Source organism: Rhinolophus sinicus, chromosome X (assembly GCF_036562045.2).
Source record: "Rhinolophus sinicus isolate RSC01 chromosome X, ASM3656204v1, whole genome shotgun sequence".
NCBI classification, from domain to species: domain Eukaryota; kingdom Metazoa; phylum Chordata; class Mammalia; order Chiroptera; family Rhinolophidae; genus Rhinolophus; species Rhinolophus sinicus.
This window is the reverse complement of record NC_133768.1, coordinates 29,317,819-29,334,879: the sequence shown is the minus strand read 5'-3', so window position 1 is coordinate 29,334,879 and position 17,061 is coordinate 29,317,819. Positions and strand designations below refer to the sequence as shown.

General features: G+C 35.1%; 1 protein-coding gene across 1 annotated transcript in view; it reads right to left on the bottom strand.

The window, feature by feature from the left end:
- Positions 1-17,061, bottom strand: part of CFAP47 (cilia and flagella associated protein 47) — a 374,794-nt gene that overhangs the window by 60,847 nt on the left and 296,886 nt on the right. The window contains exons 54-57 of the mRNA XM_074323826.1: positions 8,001-8,109; positions 6,999-7,103; positions 3,456-3,612; positions 1,022-1,117 (exon numbers count right to left, since the gene is read on the bottom strand). Coding sequence (XP_074179927.1) covers positions 1,022-1,117; positions 3,456-3,612; positions 6,999-7,103; positions 8,001-8,109 — 467 coding nt within the window. The remainder of the gene's footprint in view (positions 1-1,021; positions 1,118-3,455; positions 3,613-6,998; positions 7,104-8,000; positions 8,110-17,061) is intronic.

Below are 17,061 nucleotides of genomic sequence, written 5' to 3'. Positions count from 1 at the left end.
TGAGGGGAAAAAACCAATTAGGTGGCTATCACTTAAATCAACATCTGAGTATTAGTGACCTTGAACATAGTTTCAATCATTCTTTGGCCATGTGTACTTCCTCTTTTGTGAAGTCTTGTTCATACTCCTTTTACTATATTGCAAAGAAACAGAAAACGAGGACTCTGAAGTCAGAACCAAGAGGTTCAGCTTTGCCATTAAGCAACTGTTTTGATTTTGTGTAAATTAAGGTTTCTGAATTTCAATTTCCTTGATTCAATAAGACTAACACCTCACTACACCATAGAGTTGCTGTGAATATCAAACAAAATTAATTAATGAGATTTAGGATGTTGATTGAAATGACTACAAGAAATATGAAAGCCATGCATCCATTTGTATTGAGATGTTAGTAGTAGTTACTGATTTCAGTTAGTATTTTTGTATTAATTATGTAAAGATAATTCATATATTATCATATCTACCATAACTATTTTGATAAGATTTTTGTAATTAAAAAAACATTATTTTAAGCAAATTCATATCTTTTGAGCTTTTGATTTTAAAGAATCTTAATTATTTCTTATGCCATAGATTTTTTCCTATTCATCAATATGCAGGTGGGATGATTAATGTAAGTACAAATAGGTGTATACCCCATAATAAATTTTCAGGAACTCATTAGCTTTGCAAACATGCAATTATTTTTCATAAGTGTGAGTAACTTTAGTACACTAGTTATTTTTAATTTTCTAAAATTTTCTTTGGCTCACACACTTATGTATTAAGTAGTATGACATTCAATTATTTTACAAGTTGTACTTATGTGGTATGAAATGAAAAACAGTGAAGATGTAATGAATATACATAAAGGCTATACAATGCGTGTTTTTCCAGCAATTTACTAAACTTTGTGTCAAAATTTTTAAATTATACTGTATTTAATTTTTATCAAATATTTATTAATACAACAGACATATTTTATTACCTCTGAAATGCAACAGCACACAGAATGGCAGAAAATAAGGAAGAAATCCTGTACCTTGTGTGTGATCCAGATTAAACTCGAAGGCAGAAGTCTCAATGAGGAAGCTATCGCAGCGAATGCCAAGGGTGAGATTCTTGGCCTTTGCCTGATCTAATAAAAATATAAAGAGATATTACACTTCAATGTCATATTCAAGAGAAAAAACATCAGTGGAGATTGAAATAGAATCAAAACTCTCCTCTAATAGGAAATTTCTCAGATGATTATTTTTCAAAGTACATTTTAAGATGAGATTTAAATGGCACGTTTGAAGAATATACCCAATATTATATATGGTTTTCTCCTAATGTTCAAGAAATATTATAAAATCAACTTATAAATTCTTGTAATTTCCTTTTCTCTTTATTAATTTTTATATTAAAGTTTTAACGCACAATTAGGTTTATGATACAAATTCTCTTGCTACTTTTCCATTAGATTTTTTCTTTATATTATACTTACTTTTTAAAAGGATTTTTACTGAAATACAGCTAACATACAATATTATATTAGTTTCAGTGTACACCATAGTTATTGAGCATTCATATACCTAAAGAAGTGATCACCGTGATAAGTCCAGCAACCATCGAACACCATACCACGCTATCACAATATTATTGACTATATTCCCTATGCTGTACGTTACATCCCACAATTTACGTGGTATTTTTTGTTGTTGTTGTTGTTGTTTCTTTTTCTTTTTTTTATTTAATTAAAATTTATTGGGGATGATAATGGTTAGTAAAACTGCACAGGTTTCAAGTGTGCAATTCTGTAATACATCATCGATATATCACATTGTTTGTTCACCACCCAGCGTCATTCTAACACTCTCATAGTTATGATTTGTACCCACCCTGAATATTTCATTTCCTGCTATGATCCATCTATCAGCCTTGGGTACTCCCACACCAGTAATTCTGAGCCCTGCAACTGGTAGAAACTTTACAAACACATTATTTTTTTGGTATGTATCTAAATGTATGGTTTGTAATCCCAGCCAAATACAATACAGTTACATTTGAATTTTCTCAGCTGTGTCTTCCTTTCCCTCTAGCAGTTATTTCAAACCACTGTGTCCCTCTTCGAACCTACTGTATCTCCTTTTCTCAGATGAAAATGTAAACAAAACTGCTCTTAATCACAAAGCCTCTCTACTTAACCTAAGAACTTGTCTACTTTTTATTTGTTTTCTCTTGCCCCTCCTGTCCATGGCCTTTCCTTCTACCTCAACTCTGATCCCAGTCCTTCCAGAGCCTTAGCCTATCAGTTAAACCCTCTCTCCTTTTTTGCTTTCACTCCTGCTTAACCCAGCTTCTTCCTTCTGCTGATACACATGCTTACGTCTGTTCCATATGAAAATGCTGACTTCCTTGAGCCTGCAACCAACTTTTACTAAGTACTGGCATGTCTCTCCTCATCACAGCCAAAGTATTCAAAGGGAATTTTACATTAGGTGACACTATGTTCTTAATTTTTCTCAATTATTTCATATCAAGAGCATGAAGAGATGAAAACTCCGATAGGTTAGTAACAGTGTTCAGCTTCCGCATTAATCAAAAAATAATAAATCTGCAATGATGACAAAATACTATTTTTCTCCAATCATACGAGTATTGATGGAGATTAAAGAGAATGCTACCGGTCAGGGCTTATAAGGCTCAGGAAAATAGGTAATGTCTGTAATGTACTCCTGATGGTAGCATGAATTCCAACAGTATAACCATTCTGGAGAGTAAGTTGGTTATTTATATCAAAAACTTAACATATGTATTCCTTTCAGCCCAACATTTGAACTATATAAAATAGATCATAGTAGTAGCAGTAGTTTTAGTATTACTAGTAATAATAGTTGAAAAGATACAACTAGTAATGTCCAATATTAGATTTAAAATGTATTTGACAAAACTCATGAGTTGATTTTTATTTCAGACTCACATTATTTGGTCATTTAATAAAAAGTGATCAAAGACTCCACACACTGTAATTTAAAACCATGCAACTTCAATATGACATGAAAAAAAGGACCAAGCTTGATTAGAGCCAAAATTTAATCCAAATATATTATTTATAAAGAAAATGGAGGAAACAATATCAGAACACTAGAATTTCTATAAACTTTTAATAAGCATTGGCATATTTGAATAATAATCATAAGAATCTTAAAAGTCTACTAATTTACATGTTTAGATTTACAGATAAAATTAGAAGAACTTGAAATCTAATTTCTAATTTCTGATTCTGGCTCCACCATTTTATTTACAAGCTGTGATTTTTAGCCAAGACGCTTCATCATTCACACCTTATGTTTTCTCTTTTATAAAATGATGCCGCTGAGCTAATGGAGCTCTAAAGTGTTCACTACATCTAAAATGCAGAGTCTATGATAAAATAAGTTTGATTAATAATTACAAAATAACAGGTAAAATATAAAAAAAAATCAACTTACTTGTTAGTAACATATTGATTAAAACTTCTTCCTTGGTGGGATTTTGGAAAGGTATAACAACAGGTGAATGAGAATGAATGTATGCGGTTGCTATGTCCATTTCTAGAGGCTGGGGATATAGTCCTACTCCAGATAAGAGGAATTTCCATTCTTCAAACTGTTTAAAGATAAACATTCATACCACATATGTTATAATTGCATCCATTTTATTTGCAACCCTTAATAAATGTAATACATGTAAAAATTTTTGCAGATAAAAATGTTTTGTTGTTAATATTTAACATACACTGTTTTATATTTTCTTCCTTTTACCAATTCCTTTTGATTTTATTGGGAAAAAATTGATCAATGTGTTTTTACACTGATAAAAAGGAGGGTACAAGACCAATATTCAAATATTAAACATATTTCAATGCATATAAGGTTATGTGTAGCAACATTAAAGAGATATCTTAATAGAAACCTTACATTTCTGCTCAAGGTATTTCATTATTTTTAAAAGTTAACTTGTCTAACAAACTGGGTACTAAACACTGCACAAAGTTTCCAAAATCTTAGGGTGAATTTCAAATGAAACTCATATAGGTACCACATGAAGTGAGAGAAGGTGAGGCACGGATTGAAGTCCCATTACAAGGCAGTTTGTATAGCTGCATGCCATAATATTTAATTTTTCTGTTAGCACATGATGTGGAAGAAGGGCTCAAAAACTATGTGGAGATCGAATGTGACCATCGTTCTTAACTATGCTTCATAAGCCTGCAAGGCTCTGTTGGAAATGTTCCCTTTATATTCACTTAGAATAAAAGTTCCGTAAGAGTACAACAGACTGTGACTCAGTTCTGCACTGAACGCTCTGCTAACGTTGTGGATGAATCACGAGGTCATTAAATAAAAACCAAAAAACAATGACCTAGTATATAATCTCTCCAACTACATAGATGTTTCCAAGCCCAAATTCCAGGAAGAAGAGGTAAACTTGCCTTAAGATTGTTTCAAAGTGGCACTGGTGGAGACAGGAAATCTATAAAATGTTGTCTCTTAGTAGGATTAAAGGCAAGTTTTATCCGCATAGAGATTCTACTTGCATAATATAAGCTCACTATATTTTCACTTACGATATCCTAACTTGATTACATGTAATTAACTGACTGGGTTCAACTACATTAACAACTGTTTTATGTAAATTACTTACTTTTTGGCTACTTAAATAAATCCTGGATGGCAGAAATGAGGTTATTCTGAATGAGCCAAACTACAAAAACAAGGTTATGTTTTCATGTTTTGCCAAATACCCTGGAATACTGGCGCTTCTAAGTTAAACCACATCCCACCACTACTGAACACTAGTACGCAACAACTGCCCTAGCATTGCTTAAATTACCCCCCTGGGTTCAGAGAGGGACATTCAAAAGCATCCCAACAAACATGTGCATTAAGAAAAACAAGGAACATTTTTGTTAGCCCATCTGTATCTCAAACTTCTTTGAAAGGAGACACCGTCAAATCTTAAACATCCAACCCCAATGTTTCTGAAACATAAAACAAGTGAAGGTAAAAGATAGTAACTCTGACTTGCACACTGAGCAGAGTTCAAGGGTACTGGAGTTGTCTAAGAATTAAAGTTTTCCACAGACACAGGCTGCAGAATCATAGACTCATGCTGGGTAATAAAACCACCTTGACCTTGTCTTCTTTCCTTCATTGATGCTATTCTGTCCTTTAGATGTAGCAAGCCACACAGTCAAGTACAAATGAAATAAATAATGTCAACTACTTGGAAATAGAACAACTGAAAACCAAGAAAAAAAATCTCAGAACATAACGTTTGGTACCAAAGAGAAGTCCAATTACCACATTTGCCGCTTATAATATTATTCCTCTTATTGTTATTGATATGCAGTAACAATCTCATTTAGAGAATCTGACAGTATAATGTGAGTTCATGCTCTCTGCAGTTGTGATATCCTAACGATATTTATCTTAGGATTCAAAATCTGCACACACAACTTTGGCCTAGGGTTGTAGTCTTACAATGCAGAGCTCTGTACATGGATCCAAATCAGAAACACATGAAATAGATAAAAAAACTACAGCCACTTCCTTAAGTTCAGCAAAGAGTAGCAAACAAGTTTAATAATAGTTAAAACTTATCCCATAAGAATTGCCATTACTAGATTTTAGATTAATCAGTTATTCAGTTGTACATGTCAGTTCAAACATTTTTATCAGTGAAATCAAGAGAGGGACAGAAATCTATATGAGTTTTTCCCTAACAGTTACTGTAATTGTAAACTCATAGACTTAGAAAAGTAAATCCTAAAATTTTATTTTAAAAACTATCTTTCTTAGATGCCTACACATATATAATATATACTGTATTTTCAAAAGTTCATTCAATTGATACTTTAAGATGAACTGGTTTTGCTTGCAAAGAATGTTGACTGGATGAATTAAATAAAAGAGGAAGACTCGAATGATTCAAAGATGAAAAGGAAAGAAAAAATAAAGTCAAAAAAAGAAAAAAAGGAATGGCAAGAAAAATCACAAAGGTTAGGGCAGTACATTGAAAAGATTGAAGGGGTCTGGACCCCGTAGCAGAAAGAAAAGATGAGTGATTGAAGTCTAACCACAGATGAATCCTTGGATATTTGCTACAACTCAGAAGATGCTTAGTGACTGAAATCAAGCACCAGTGTAAAACTGATTTACAAAAGGTTTGATTTGATTACTTACTTGTTTGAGTTCTTTTGTGTTTGATTAAGAATTTCACGTCCAACTTCTAGGCTAGGATTTTCTAAAGCTATTAAGATGGAGAATTGATAATTGCTCTGCTGAAGTGCCAGATCATCCTTGAATAGATATAATTTCTACCAGAAATGCAAGCAACTAAATTGTCACCGATAATTAAGTATGATGAAGGGGCTAACCCTGCTATGAAGCACTGATTTGAAAGACCTGCCTTGTTAAAATTATTTTTGTAAAAGAAAATAATCTCCATTGTACTTTCCCTTCTGTATGAGAAGGATTACTATTTCTTTCCTTTAATATTTTTGAGTTAAGTGTACTTCCGTAATATTGCTTCAGGTCATGTATAAGTTAGTAATCATGTAGGAAATTTAACAGCCTCAGTTTCTTTTTTCTAAAGGTAAATTACACATTGTTTCGGAAAAGAGGACACTTTAGTCACCACAAGTCCCGCACTGACGTTGGGACAACTGTATTATATGTGATTCCACTGCATCACACATGACAGATTTTGTGAGCTCCTTGGTGCCAGCAATTTGGCATTTACATTAAAATACCTGTTTTAAATCTGGGTGTATATTCTCCTTCATTCAAGCAATCTAAGGATTTAAAATGCCTTCTTTAAATGCCCACACATTCATGATGTATACTTCATTTCCAAAAGTTCATTTAATGAATAGTTTACAATAAACTTGTTCTGCTTGCAAAAGATGTCAACTGGATGAATAAGAGTTACTTATTTGTTGACACTGAAATGTAATGAACTTGACTTGGTCCAAGAATACTCTATCATACCTGAGCACAATGGAAGATAATACAAGCTTGATGACCAGTTCTTCCAAGACCGGAAGGATGAAAATCAACAGGTACCTCTTTGGTGGAGAAGGGAGGTATAGTTAGCTGTGTAAAATTAGAAGAAAAAGAGAAATAAAACAATGAATACTTTTGTTCCAGTCAGCATCTCTGTGTACTAGGTAGGGTATATATAAGATGAGAAGCAAGTTTTTTATATCATTATTTACCTTGATAATCAATCTATGCTTAATTATTGAAGCATTTATGGGTAATAATTATTTTCAAATCCTTACGTAAACATGAGTACAATGCAACAAAAACAAGAGTAAAATTATATACATATATATCTTTCCATTTATTATCATTAACATTGTGTGCTCCTAATTTGTTGTCACCTATAAATTTATTTTTGAGTTATTTCCTAATATTGAAGTTAGTTGCCTATTTCACACTTAAGAATATTTGATAAATGTATAAAATAATGAATGGATTAGAAACACATGGTTGGAAATGTGAAAGCAGAGTCCATATTCTTCATTACGTAATGTAAGGTGGCATCTGCAACATACTGTATTAGTTTTCCCTTGGACCACCATTTACATTCTTCCGTAAAAGTAGTGATGTAAAGGATATGAAGACACCACTGCCTAATGAGAAATTTCAGTTATTTGTAAACTATATTCTGAACATCATATTCCATTTAATTTATGGAAAATATAGTGTCAAGTAATAAAGCACAACCAGTTTATTTAGAATTCAATAAGAACATGAATCTAGCATATGTAATTTCAAAAATTTATATGAACATATTGGTTTTTTGATAAATTAAAATTGGGGACATACATATATATATATATGAGTATATTATAAATTCTGTTTTTAAATTTTAGACATTTGAAACCTTATTAATAATTCAAATGCTAATATTCTACAGTGTCCCAAAATCAGAATTGAAAAATGCTCTAGTAGTGATAGGTTACTTGGCTTTCTGAGTATACTTACTGGTGACTGGTTAGTATCCAGGACAAAATTGTCAGGATTATTGTTTGTTACTTGCAATTCTAAGGTTTCATGTGTGGTATTAACTAAAGAAATCTTCTGAGTGAGATACCTAGAAGGGAAAACAAAGCTAGTAAACTTGTTCAATGATAATTTTATAAGCTTGACGATTGTTTTAGGTTGACTTGCATCCCCCAAAAAGATGTATTGAAGTCCTAACTCCAACTTCCCCAGAGTGTGACCTCATTTGGAAATACAGCTATTGCAGTTATTAGTTAAAATGTGGTCATACTGGAGTAGGGTGGCCCTTATCCAATATGACTGCTGTCCTTATAAAAAGACAATATGAAGACAAACAAGAAGATGGCCATATGACAATGGAGGTGGAGATTGGAGTGATGCATCCAGAAGGCAAGGAACAACCAGGAGTGCTGGCAAGCACCAGAAGCCAGAAGAGGCCAGGAACCCTTATTGGTTTCAGAGGAAGCATGGTCCTGCTGAAATCTTGATTTCAAACTTCTAGCCTCCAGAACTGTGAGACAATACATTTATGCTGTTTTAAGCCACCTAGCTTGTAGTACTTGTTATGGCAGGCCTAAGAAACTAATAGAATGACTTGTGTGAGTTTCAAAACAAGAATAATTATGTATGAACTAATGACATTTTGCTAAATTGGGTAACTCCTGATTCTCTACTTTTGACACCAAATGGTATTACACATTGAGTATTGGAATATATTCCAGTTTTAGGACCAATGTTTATCTGCTATTTTATAACTGCTAAATCCAGACAAAAAAGGTAACACAGTCTAGAAATAATAACAAAGAATAATCAATTCACAAAATTCTATTATACTGAGAAGATCCAAACTGATGATGAGTAAATAACCCCCATAAAAATGTGGTTGGTATTTATGCTCAAAGCAAAAAATAATCAAAAGGTTTCATAATTCTCAATCCACCGTACTTTCTAATGCCTTTTGATATACAGCATCAAAATTGTCATCCTGTAGTAAGGCAAATCAAAATCACACTGAGATATCACCTCAGACCTGTTAGGATGACTACCATTTTTTTTATAAAGTAAGATAATGTGTTGGTGAAGATGTGGAGAAAAGGGAACAGTGGCACACTGTTAATAGGAATGTAAATGGTTACAGACACTATGAAAAACAGTACGGAAGTTCGTCGAAAAATTAAAATAGAACTACCACATGATCCAACAATCCCACTTCTGGATACACAGACAAAGGCAATGAAATCAAAGAGATACCTACAATAGCCAAGATATGGGAACAACCTAAATGTTCATCAGTACATGAAGAAAATATGGTATGTTTTCCTTACACCTCAAATATTATTATCAGCAAAGCTCATTAGCTCTACTTCAAAAATACACCATAAATTGATCACTTCTCACCACACTCACTGTCAACACTCACGTCCAAGGTGCCATCACCTTGGTGCTGAATTAGTATAATGACCTCCTAACTGATGCTTCTCTCACATCGCATACAGATGTCAATTCCAGAAAGGTTGTAGATCTAAATATGAGAGATACAGATAATACATTGTCTTAAAAATAACATAGAAGTTTTTAATGACCCTGGAGTATGGAAGAACTCGATAAATTAAACTACATTAAAATTAAGAATTTAATTTCATTCAAAGACTCCATTAAGAGATTGAAAAGGAAATTCACTGTTTAAGAAAAGGCATTTGCGGACTTCCGGAAAAATGGCGGCGTGAGGTGAGCCTCTGTAAAGCTCCCCTGGAATTTACAACGAATGGAACAACAAAAACTCCACAAAGGACTCCCTGCACAGCACACAGGCAACACGAAGAGGCCCACTACCGACTGAAATCACCTACAGGTGGGAGATTCGCGCGAGTGGAGGGAGGAGGAAAGGGAGAAGTGCGCGGAGACGGAGACGCGCGGGCGGAGGACGCAGACCTAGCTCAGTGCGCCGAGCTCGCTGCTTCCCGGAACTACCGCAGCTGCGGGAGAGGGAAGAACTCGGACTGCTAGGGCTCCGCCAGGGCTCCACAGGGCTGAGGGGACAGCATATAACACGGCTGAACCCAACGCTCACGGCAGAGACCTCGGAGAAAAGACTGAGGGAAAAGGCTGAAAACGGTGGTTTAAGCCCGCACTGCCGAGCAGAGAACGGAGCCTTAGGCACTGAGACTAGCCGCCCCTCCTCCCTCCCAGAGCTCGCCCGCCCCCACCTGCCCGGTGCTAGAAGCGAAACAGTAGCAGTGTCAGATCAAAACAACAGAAAATTTGCTGTTTTGAGAACTGTGGACTGCAAACACAATTCACAGCCCAACTAGTTCCAGCAAAGGGAGAGAGCTGTGGAAGCAGGACGGCTGTGGTGGTGGTTGCCGCCATTGCTCTGGGCCACCTCTCACAACTCACCCGCCTCTGACCCCACCTATCTGGGCGGATCCCTGCAGGAGTAAACAGAACTGCTGAAACCTACGGGCTCTGAATCAGGAGCTGGAAGAGCTTTGGAACATCAAAAGCTCTCCGCATACCCACCGGGACACTGCGCCCTGTGACCTAGACAGACTATTAACAGAGGAGAAGCCCGTCTCCCAGGGAATCCCCCATTGTGTGAGAAGTTGGAATAGTGCAGAGAAAACATAGCACTACTGTGTGGGAGAAGAAAATAAGTTGCAGTTGGAGAAATAATAAAACATTCTACCAACAAGTACTGGCAAACAAAAGAAAGACCGCTTTCTATCAACCTGTTGCAGAAGTCACTCCTGTAGATGTCTAGGAAGAGAAATAGTAAACCAGTCAATGCCATGAATAACCAAGGCAACAAGATAGCTCAGAAAGAAAGTGAAAAATCTCCAGAGAAGGCACTTAAAGATACAGAAATATGTGACTTAAATGACAGAGAATTCAAGATTGCAGTTCTGAAAAAACTCAACGAGATACAAGAAAACACAGATAGGCAGTTAAAGGAACTCAGAAACTCAATCAAAGAACAGCATGAGCATTTTACGAAAGAGATTGAAATCTTAAAAAGAACCAAATAGAATTTCTGGAGATTAAGAACTCAATAGAAGAAATTAAGAATGAAATAACCAGCTTAGGTAGTAGAGTTGACCAGATGGAGGAAAGAATCAGTGACATCGAAGATAGAAACCTGGAAATGACACAGAGAGAAGAAGAAAGAGACTTGAGACTTAAAAGAAATGAAAGAACTCTACAAGAACTTTCTGACTCCATCAGAAAGAGCAATATAAGAATAATGGGCATACCAGAAGGAGAAGAAAGAGAGAAGGAACAGAGAATATATTCAAACAAATTGTCGATGAGAACTTCCCAAATTTGTGGACAGAACTGGACCCTCGAATCCAAGAAGCAAATAGAACACCTAGTTACCTCAATCCCAACAGGCCTTCTCCAAGGCACATTGTATTGAAGCTGTCTAAAATCAACGACAAAGAAAGAATCCTCAAGGCAGCCAGGGAAAAGAAGGCGGTAACTTACAAAGGAAAGCCCATTAGATTATCATCAGATTTTTCAGCAGAAACTCTACAAGCCAGGAGGAGTGGAACCAAATATTCAAACTATTGAAAGAGAGAAATCATGAGCCAAGAATAATATATCCAGCAAAGATATCCTTTAGATATGAAGGAGGAATAAAGACCTTTCCAGACATACAGAAGCTGAGGAATTTTCTAATACACGACCTGCACTACAAGAAATACTAAAGGAGGCTATTCGACCACCATCAACAGGGACAATTTGTGGCAACCAAAACTCAAAAAGGGGAGAGTAAAGGCCTGAACCGGAATATGGGAATGGAGAAAGTAAGCGTGCTGAAGAAAATGGAATACTCTAAATATCAAACTTTCTTTTACATAAACTTAAGGGTAAACACTCAAAATGAATCCAGAATTGAAATATATACTGAAATAAAGAAGAAACAGAGGGAAACATCATAGAATACCACCACTCAGAAATAATAGACAACAACAAAAAGGCAAAGAAACAATGGAGACACAGCCTTACCAGAAAACTAAAGATAGAATGACAGGAAATCCTCACATATCAATAATCACCCTAAATGTAAATGGACTGAACTCACCAATAAAAAGGCACAGAGTAGCAGATTGGATCAAAAACTAAACCCAACCATATGCTGTCTCCAAGAGACACATCTCAGCTACAAGGACAAGCATAGACTCAAAGTGAAAGGGTGGAAATTGACACTCCAAGCAAATGGTACCCAGAGAAAATCAGGTGTAGCCATAATGATATCAGATGAAACAGACTTCAAGGTGAAAAAGATAACAAGAGATAAAGATGGACATTTCATAATGGTGAAGGGGACTGTACAACAAGAAGACATAACAGTCATCAATATTTATGCCCCCAATCAGGGAGCACCGAAATACACCAAGCAACTACTAACAGAACTAAAGGGAGAAATTGACCAAAACACAATTATACTAGGGGACTTAAATACATCATTGACAGCTATGGATAGATCATCCAAACAGAAAATAAATAACGAAATAGTAGCCCTAAATGACACATTAGATGAAATGGACATAATTGACATTTATAGAGCACTTCATCCTAAAACATCAGACTATACATTCTTTTCTGGTGTACACGGAACATTCTCAAGGATAGACCATATATTGGGACATAAAATCAGTCTCAACAAATTTAAGAAGATTGAAATCATACCATGCATATTCTCTGATCACAAGGCTTTGAAATTGGATATCAACTGTAAAAAGAAAGCGGGAAAAAACACAAATACATGGAGATTAAACAACATACTTTTAAAGAAGGACTGGGTCAAAGAAGAAATTAGAGGAGAGATCAAAAGATACATAGAAACAAATGACAATGAAAATACATCCTACCAAAATTTCTGGGATGCAGCGAAAGCAGTTTTAAGAGGGAAATTTATCTCATTACAGGCCTATCTCAAGAAACAAGAAAACTCCCAAATAAATAACCTCATGTTACACCTTAAAGAACTAGAAAAAGAAGAACAAGTAAAACCCAAGGTCAGCAGAAGAAAGGAAATAATAAAAATTAAAGCAGAAATAAATGAAATAGAGAACAAAAAGACAATAGAAAAAATTAATGTGACAAAGAGCTGGTTCTTTGAAAAGATTAACAAAATTGACAAACCCTTGGCTAGACTTACTAAGATAAAAGAGAAGACACTGATTAACAAAATCAGAAACGTAAAAGGGAAGTTATCACGGACACCACAGAAATACAAAGGATCATCCAAGAATACTATGAAGGACTATATGCCACCAAATTCAACAACCTAGAAGAAATGGACAAGTTCTTAGAAACATATAGCCTTCAAGGCTGAACCATGAAGAACTGGAAAATCTAAACAGACCGATCACCAATGTGAAATTGAATCAGTCATCCAAAACCTTCCCAAAAGCAAAAGTCCGGGACCAGATGGCTTCACTAGTGAATTCTACCAAACCTTCAAAGAGGATCTAATACCAATTCTGCACAAACTCTTCCAAAAATTGAAGAAGAGACAGTACTCCCTAACTCATTTTATGAGGCCAACATTACCCTGATACCAAAACCTGGTAAGGACAGCACAAAAAAGAAAACTACAGACCAATATCTCTAATGAATACCGATGCAAAAATCCTAAATAAAATTCTAGCAAATCGAATACAACAATGCATTAAAAAGATTATTCATCACGACCAAGTGGGGTTCATCCCGGGGCACAAGGATGGTTCAACATCCAAATCCATCAATGTGATACATCACATAAACAAAATAAAGGACAAAAATCATATGATTATATCAATTGATGCAGAAAAAGCATTTGACAAGATACAACATCCATTTATGATTAAAACACTTAATAAAATGGGTATAGAAGGAAAATACCTTAACATAATAAAGGCCATATATGACAAGCCCTCTGCTAATCTCATAATTAATGGAGAAAAGCTGAAGCCCTTTGCTCTACGTTCAGGAACACGACAGGGATGTCCCCTATCACCTCTGCTTTTCAACATAGTGTTGGAAGTCCTTGCCAGAGCAATCAGGCAAGAGAAAGAAATAAAAGGCATCCAAATTGGGAATGAAGAAGTTAAATTATCACTCTTTGCAGATGACATGATGCTATATATAGAAAACCCTAAAGACTCCACCAAAAAGCTATTAGAAACAATCAACGAATACAGTAAAGTTGCGGCTACAAAATCAACGCACAAAAGTCCATTGCCTTCCTATATACTAACAATGAAATCTCAGAAAAAGAAATACAAAAAACAATTCCTTTTGCAATTGCAGCAAAAAGAATAAAATACCTAGGAATAAACTTAACCAAGGATGTGAAAGACCTATATGCTGAAAACTATAAGACATTTTTGAAAGAAATTGAAGAAGACACAAAGAAATGGAAAGACATTCCGTGCTCATGGATTGGAAGAATCAACATAGTTAAAATGGCCATATTACCCAAAGCAATATACAGATTCAATGCAATCCCCATCAAAATCCCAATGGCATATTTTAAAGAAATAGAACAAAAATCATCAGATTTGTTTGGAACCACAAAAGACCCCGAATAGCCAAAGCAATCTTAAGAAAAAGAACTATAATGGAGGTATCACACTTCCTGACTTTGGCCTGTACTACAGGGCCACAATAATCAAAACAGCATGGTATTGGCAGAAAAACAGACACATAGACCAATGGAATAGAATTGAGAACCCAGAAATAAAACCACATAAATATGGACAGATAATTTTTGACAAAGAAGCTAAAAACATACAATGGAGCAAAGACAGCCTCTTCAATAAATGGTGCTGGGAGAATTGGATAGCCACGTGCAAAAGAATGAAACTGGACTGCTATTTGTCACCATGTACCAAAGTTAATTCAAAATGGATCAAAGACTTAAGCATAAGACCTGACACAATAGACTGCATAGAAGAAAACATAGGTACTAAACTTATAGACCTTGGGTTCAAAGAGCATTTTATGAACTTGACTCCAAAGGCAATGGAAGTAAAAGCTAAAATAAACGAATGGGACTATATGAAACTTAAAAGCTTCTGCACAGCAAAAGAAACCATTGACAAAATAAAGAGGCCACCAACTGAATGGGAGAAGATTTTTGCTAACAGTGCCTCCGATAAGGGGCTAGTATCCAGAATATACAAGGAACTCATGCAACTCAACAACAAAAAAACAAACAACCCAATTGAAAAATGGGCAGAGGACTTGAAGAGACATTTCTCCAAAGAGGACATACAAATGGCAAATAAACATATGAAAAAATGCTCAACATCACTAATCATCAGAGAAATGCAAATCAAAACCACAATGAGATATCACCTCACCCCAGTCAGAATGGCTATCATCAACAAGACAAATAGTAACAAATGTTGGAGAGGTTGTGGAGAAAAGGAACCCTCATACACTGTTGGTGGGAATGCAGACTGGTGCAGCCGTTATGGAAGGCAGTGTGGAGGTTCCTCAAAGAATTACGAATAGAATTGCCATATGACCCAGCAATCCCTCTCCTGGGTATCTACCAAAAAAATCTGAAAACATTTAGAGATAAAGACACGTGTGCTCCAATGTTCATTGCAGCTTTGTTTACGGTGGCCAAGACATGGAAACAACCAAAATGTCCTTCGATAGATGATTGAATAAAGAAGTTGTGGTATATACACAATGGAATACTATTCGGCAGTGAGAAAAGATGATATAGGAACATTTGTGACAACATGGATGGATCTTGAGAGAGTAATGCTGAGCGAAACAAGTCAGACAGAAAAAGCAGAGAACCATGTGATTTCACTGATATGTGGTATATAAACCAAAAACAACAAAAGAACAAGACAAACAAATGAGAAACAGAAACTCATAGACACGGACAATAGTTTAGTGGTTGCCAGAGGGTAAGGGGGGTGGGTGGTGGTGGTGGGAGGTGAGGGTAAGGGGGATCGAATATATGGTGATGGAAGAACTGACTCTGGGTGATGAACATACAATGGGATTTATAGATGATGTAATACAGAATTGTACACCTGAAATCTATGTAATTTTACTAACAATTGTCACCCCAATAAATTTAATTAAAAAAAAAAAAAAAAAAAAAAAAAAAAAGAAAAGAAAAGGCATTTGCAACCCACAAAGGTTTGTATCCAAAATATATAAAGACCTGTAAATTATAAAGGAAAATATAGGCAAACTAATAGACAAACAGTCAAGGAACATGAACAGGCACTTCATAAAAGACTAAATCAAAATGGTCTATAAGCATATGAGAAGGGAGTCAACCCAGTTAGTCATAAGGAAAATATATAAATTAAAAGTACGTTGAGGACTTCACACACACCACAACGGCTAAAATTAGTCTTACAATACCCACGTTTTTTGAGGTTGTAAAGCAACCACAATTCATATATTGCTCGTGGAAGTGTAAATAGGTAAAACCAATTTCAAACTCTGTCATTATCCACTAAATTTAAACAATATTATATTCCTATGTTTATACACTGTAGAAATGAGCACAGATATGCAACAAAAGCACATACAATGTTGTAAACAATGTTTTTCATAACATACCAAACCTAGAGAAAAACCACCAAAGTCAATAAACAATAAAAAGGAAATTCTTTTTGCAGAAAATATAATAAATGAAGCATGGCACATAGAACAACATGAACAGACGTCAGGTCAATAAAGACCAACTATCATTTTAGAGCCTCATATGTAAATATGAGTAAAACAAGCATCAGAGAAAGTTTATAATAGGAAAGAACAAAACCAAAACCATACACATAAAGACAAAGACCAGGGCCTCTTAAAATGACCATCCATGTTTTAAGGGATATGAGAGAAAATGTTACAAACATGAGATGAGAACAGAATGTTGTATTTTGAAAAACCAAAGGAAAAATCCAAATAACATGTTGATAGCTGACAAGAAAATTCAACAAACAGATTGGAAGATAAAATTGAGTAAATCTGTCTGAATACAAAAAGACAAATGTCAGGGAAAAGGGCAAAACAAGGTAAGAAA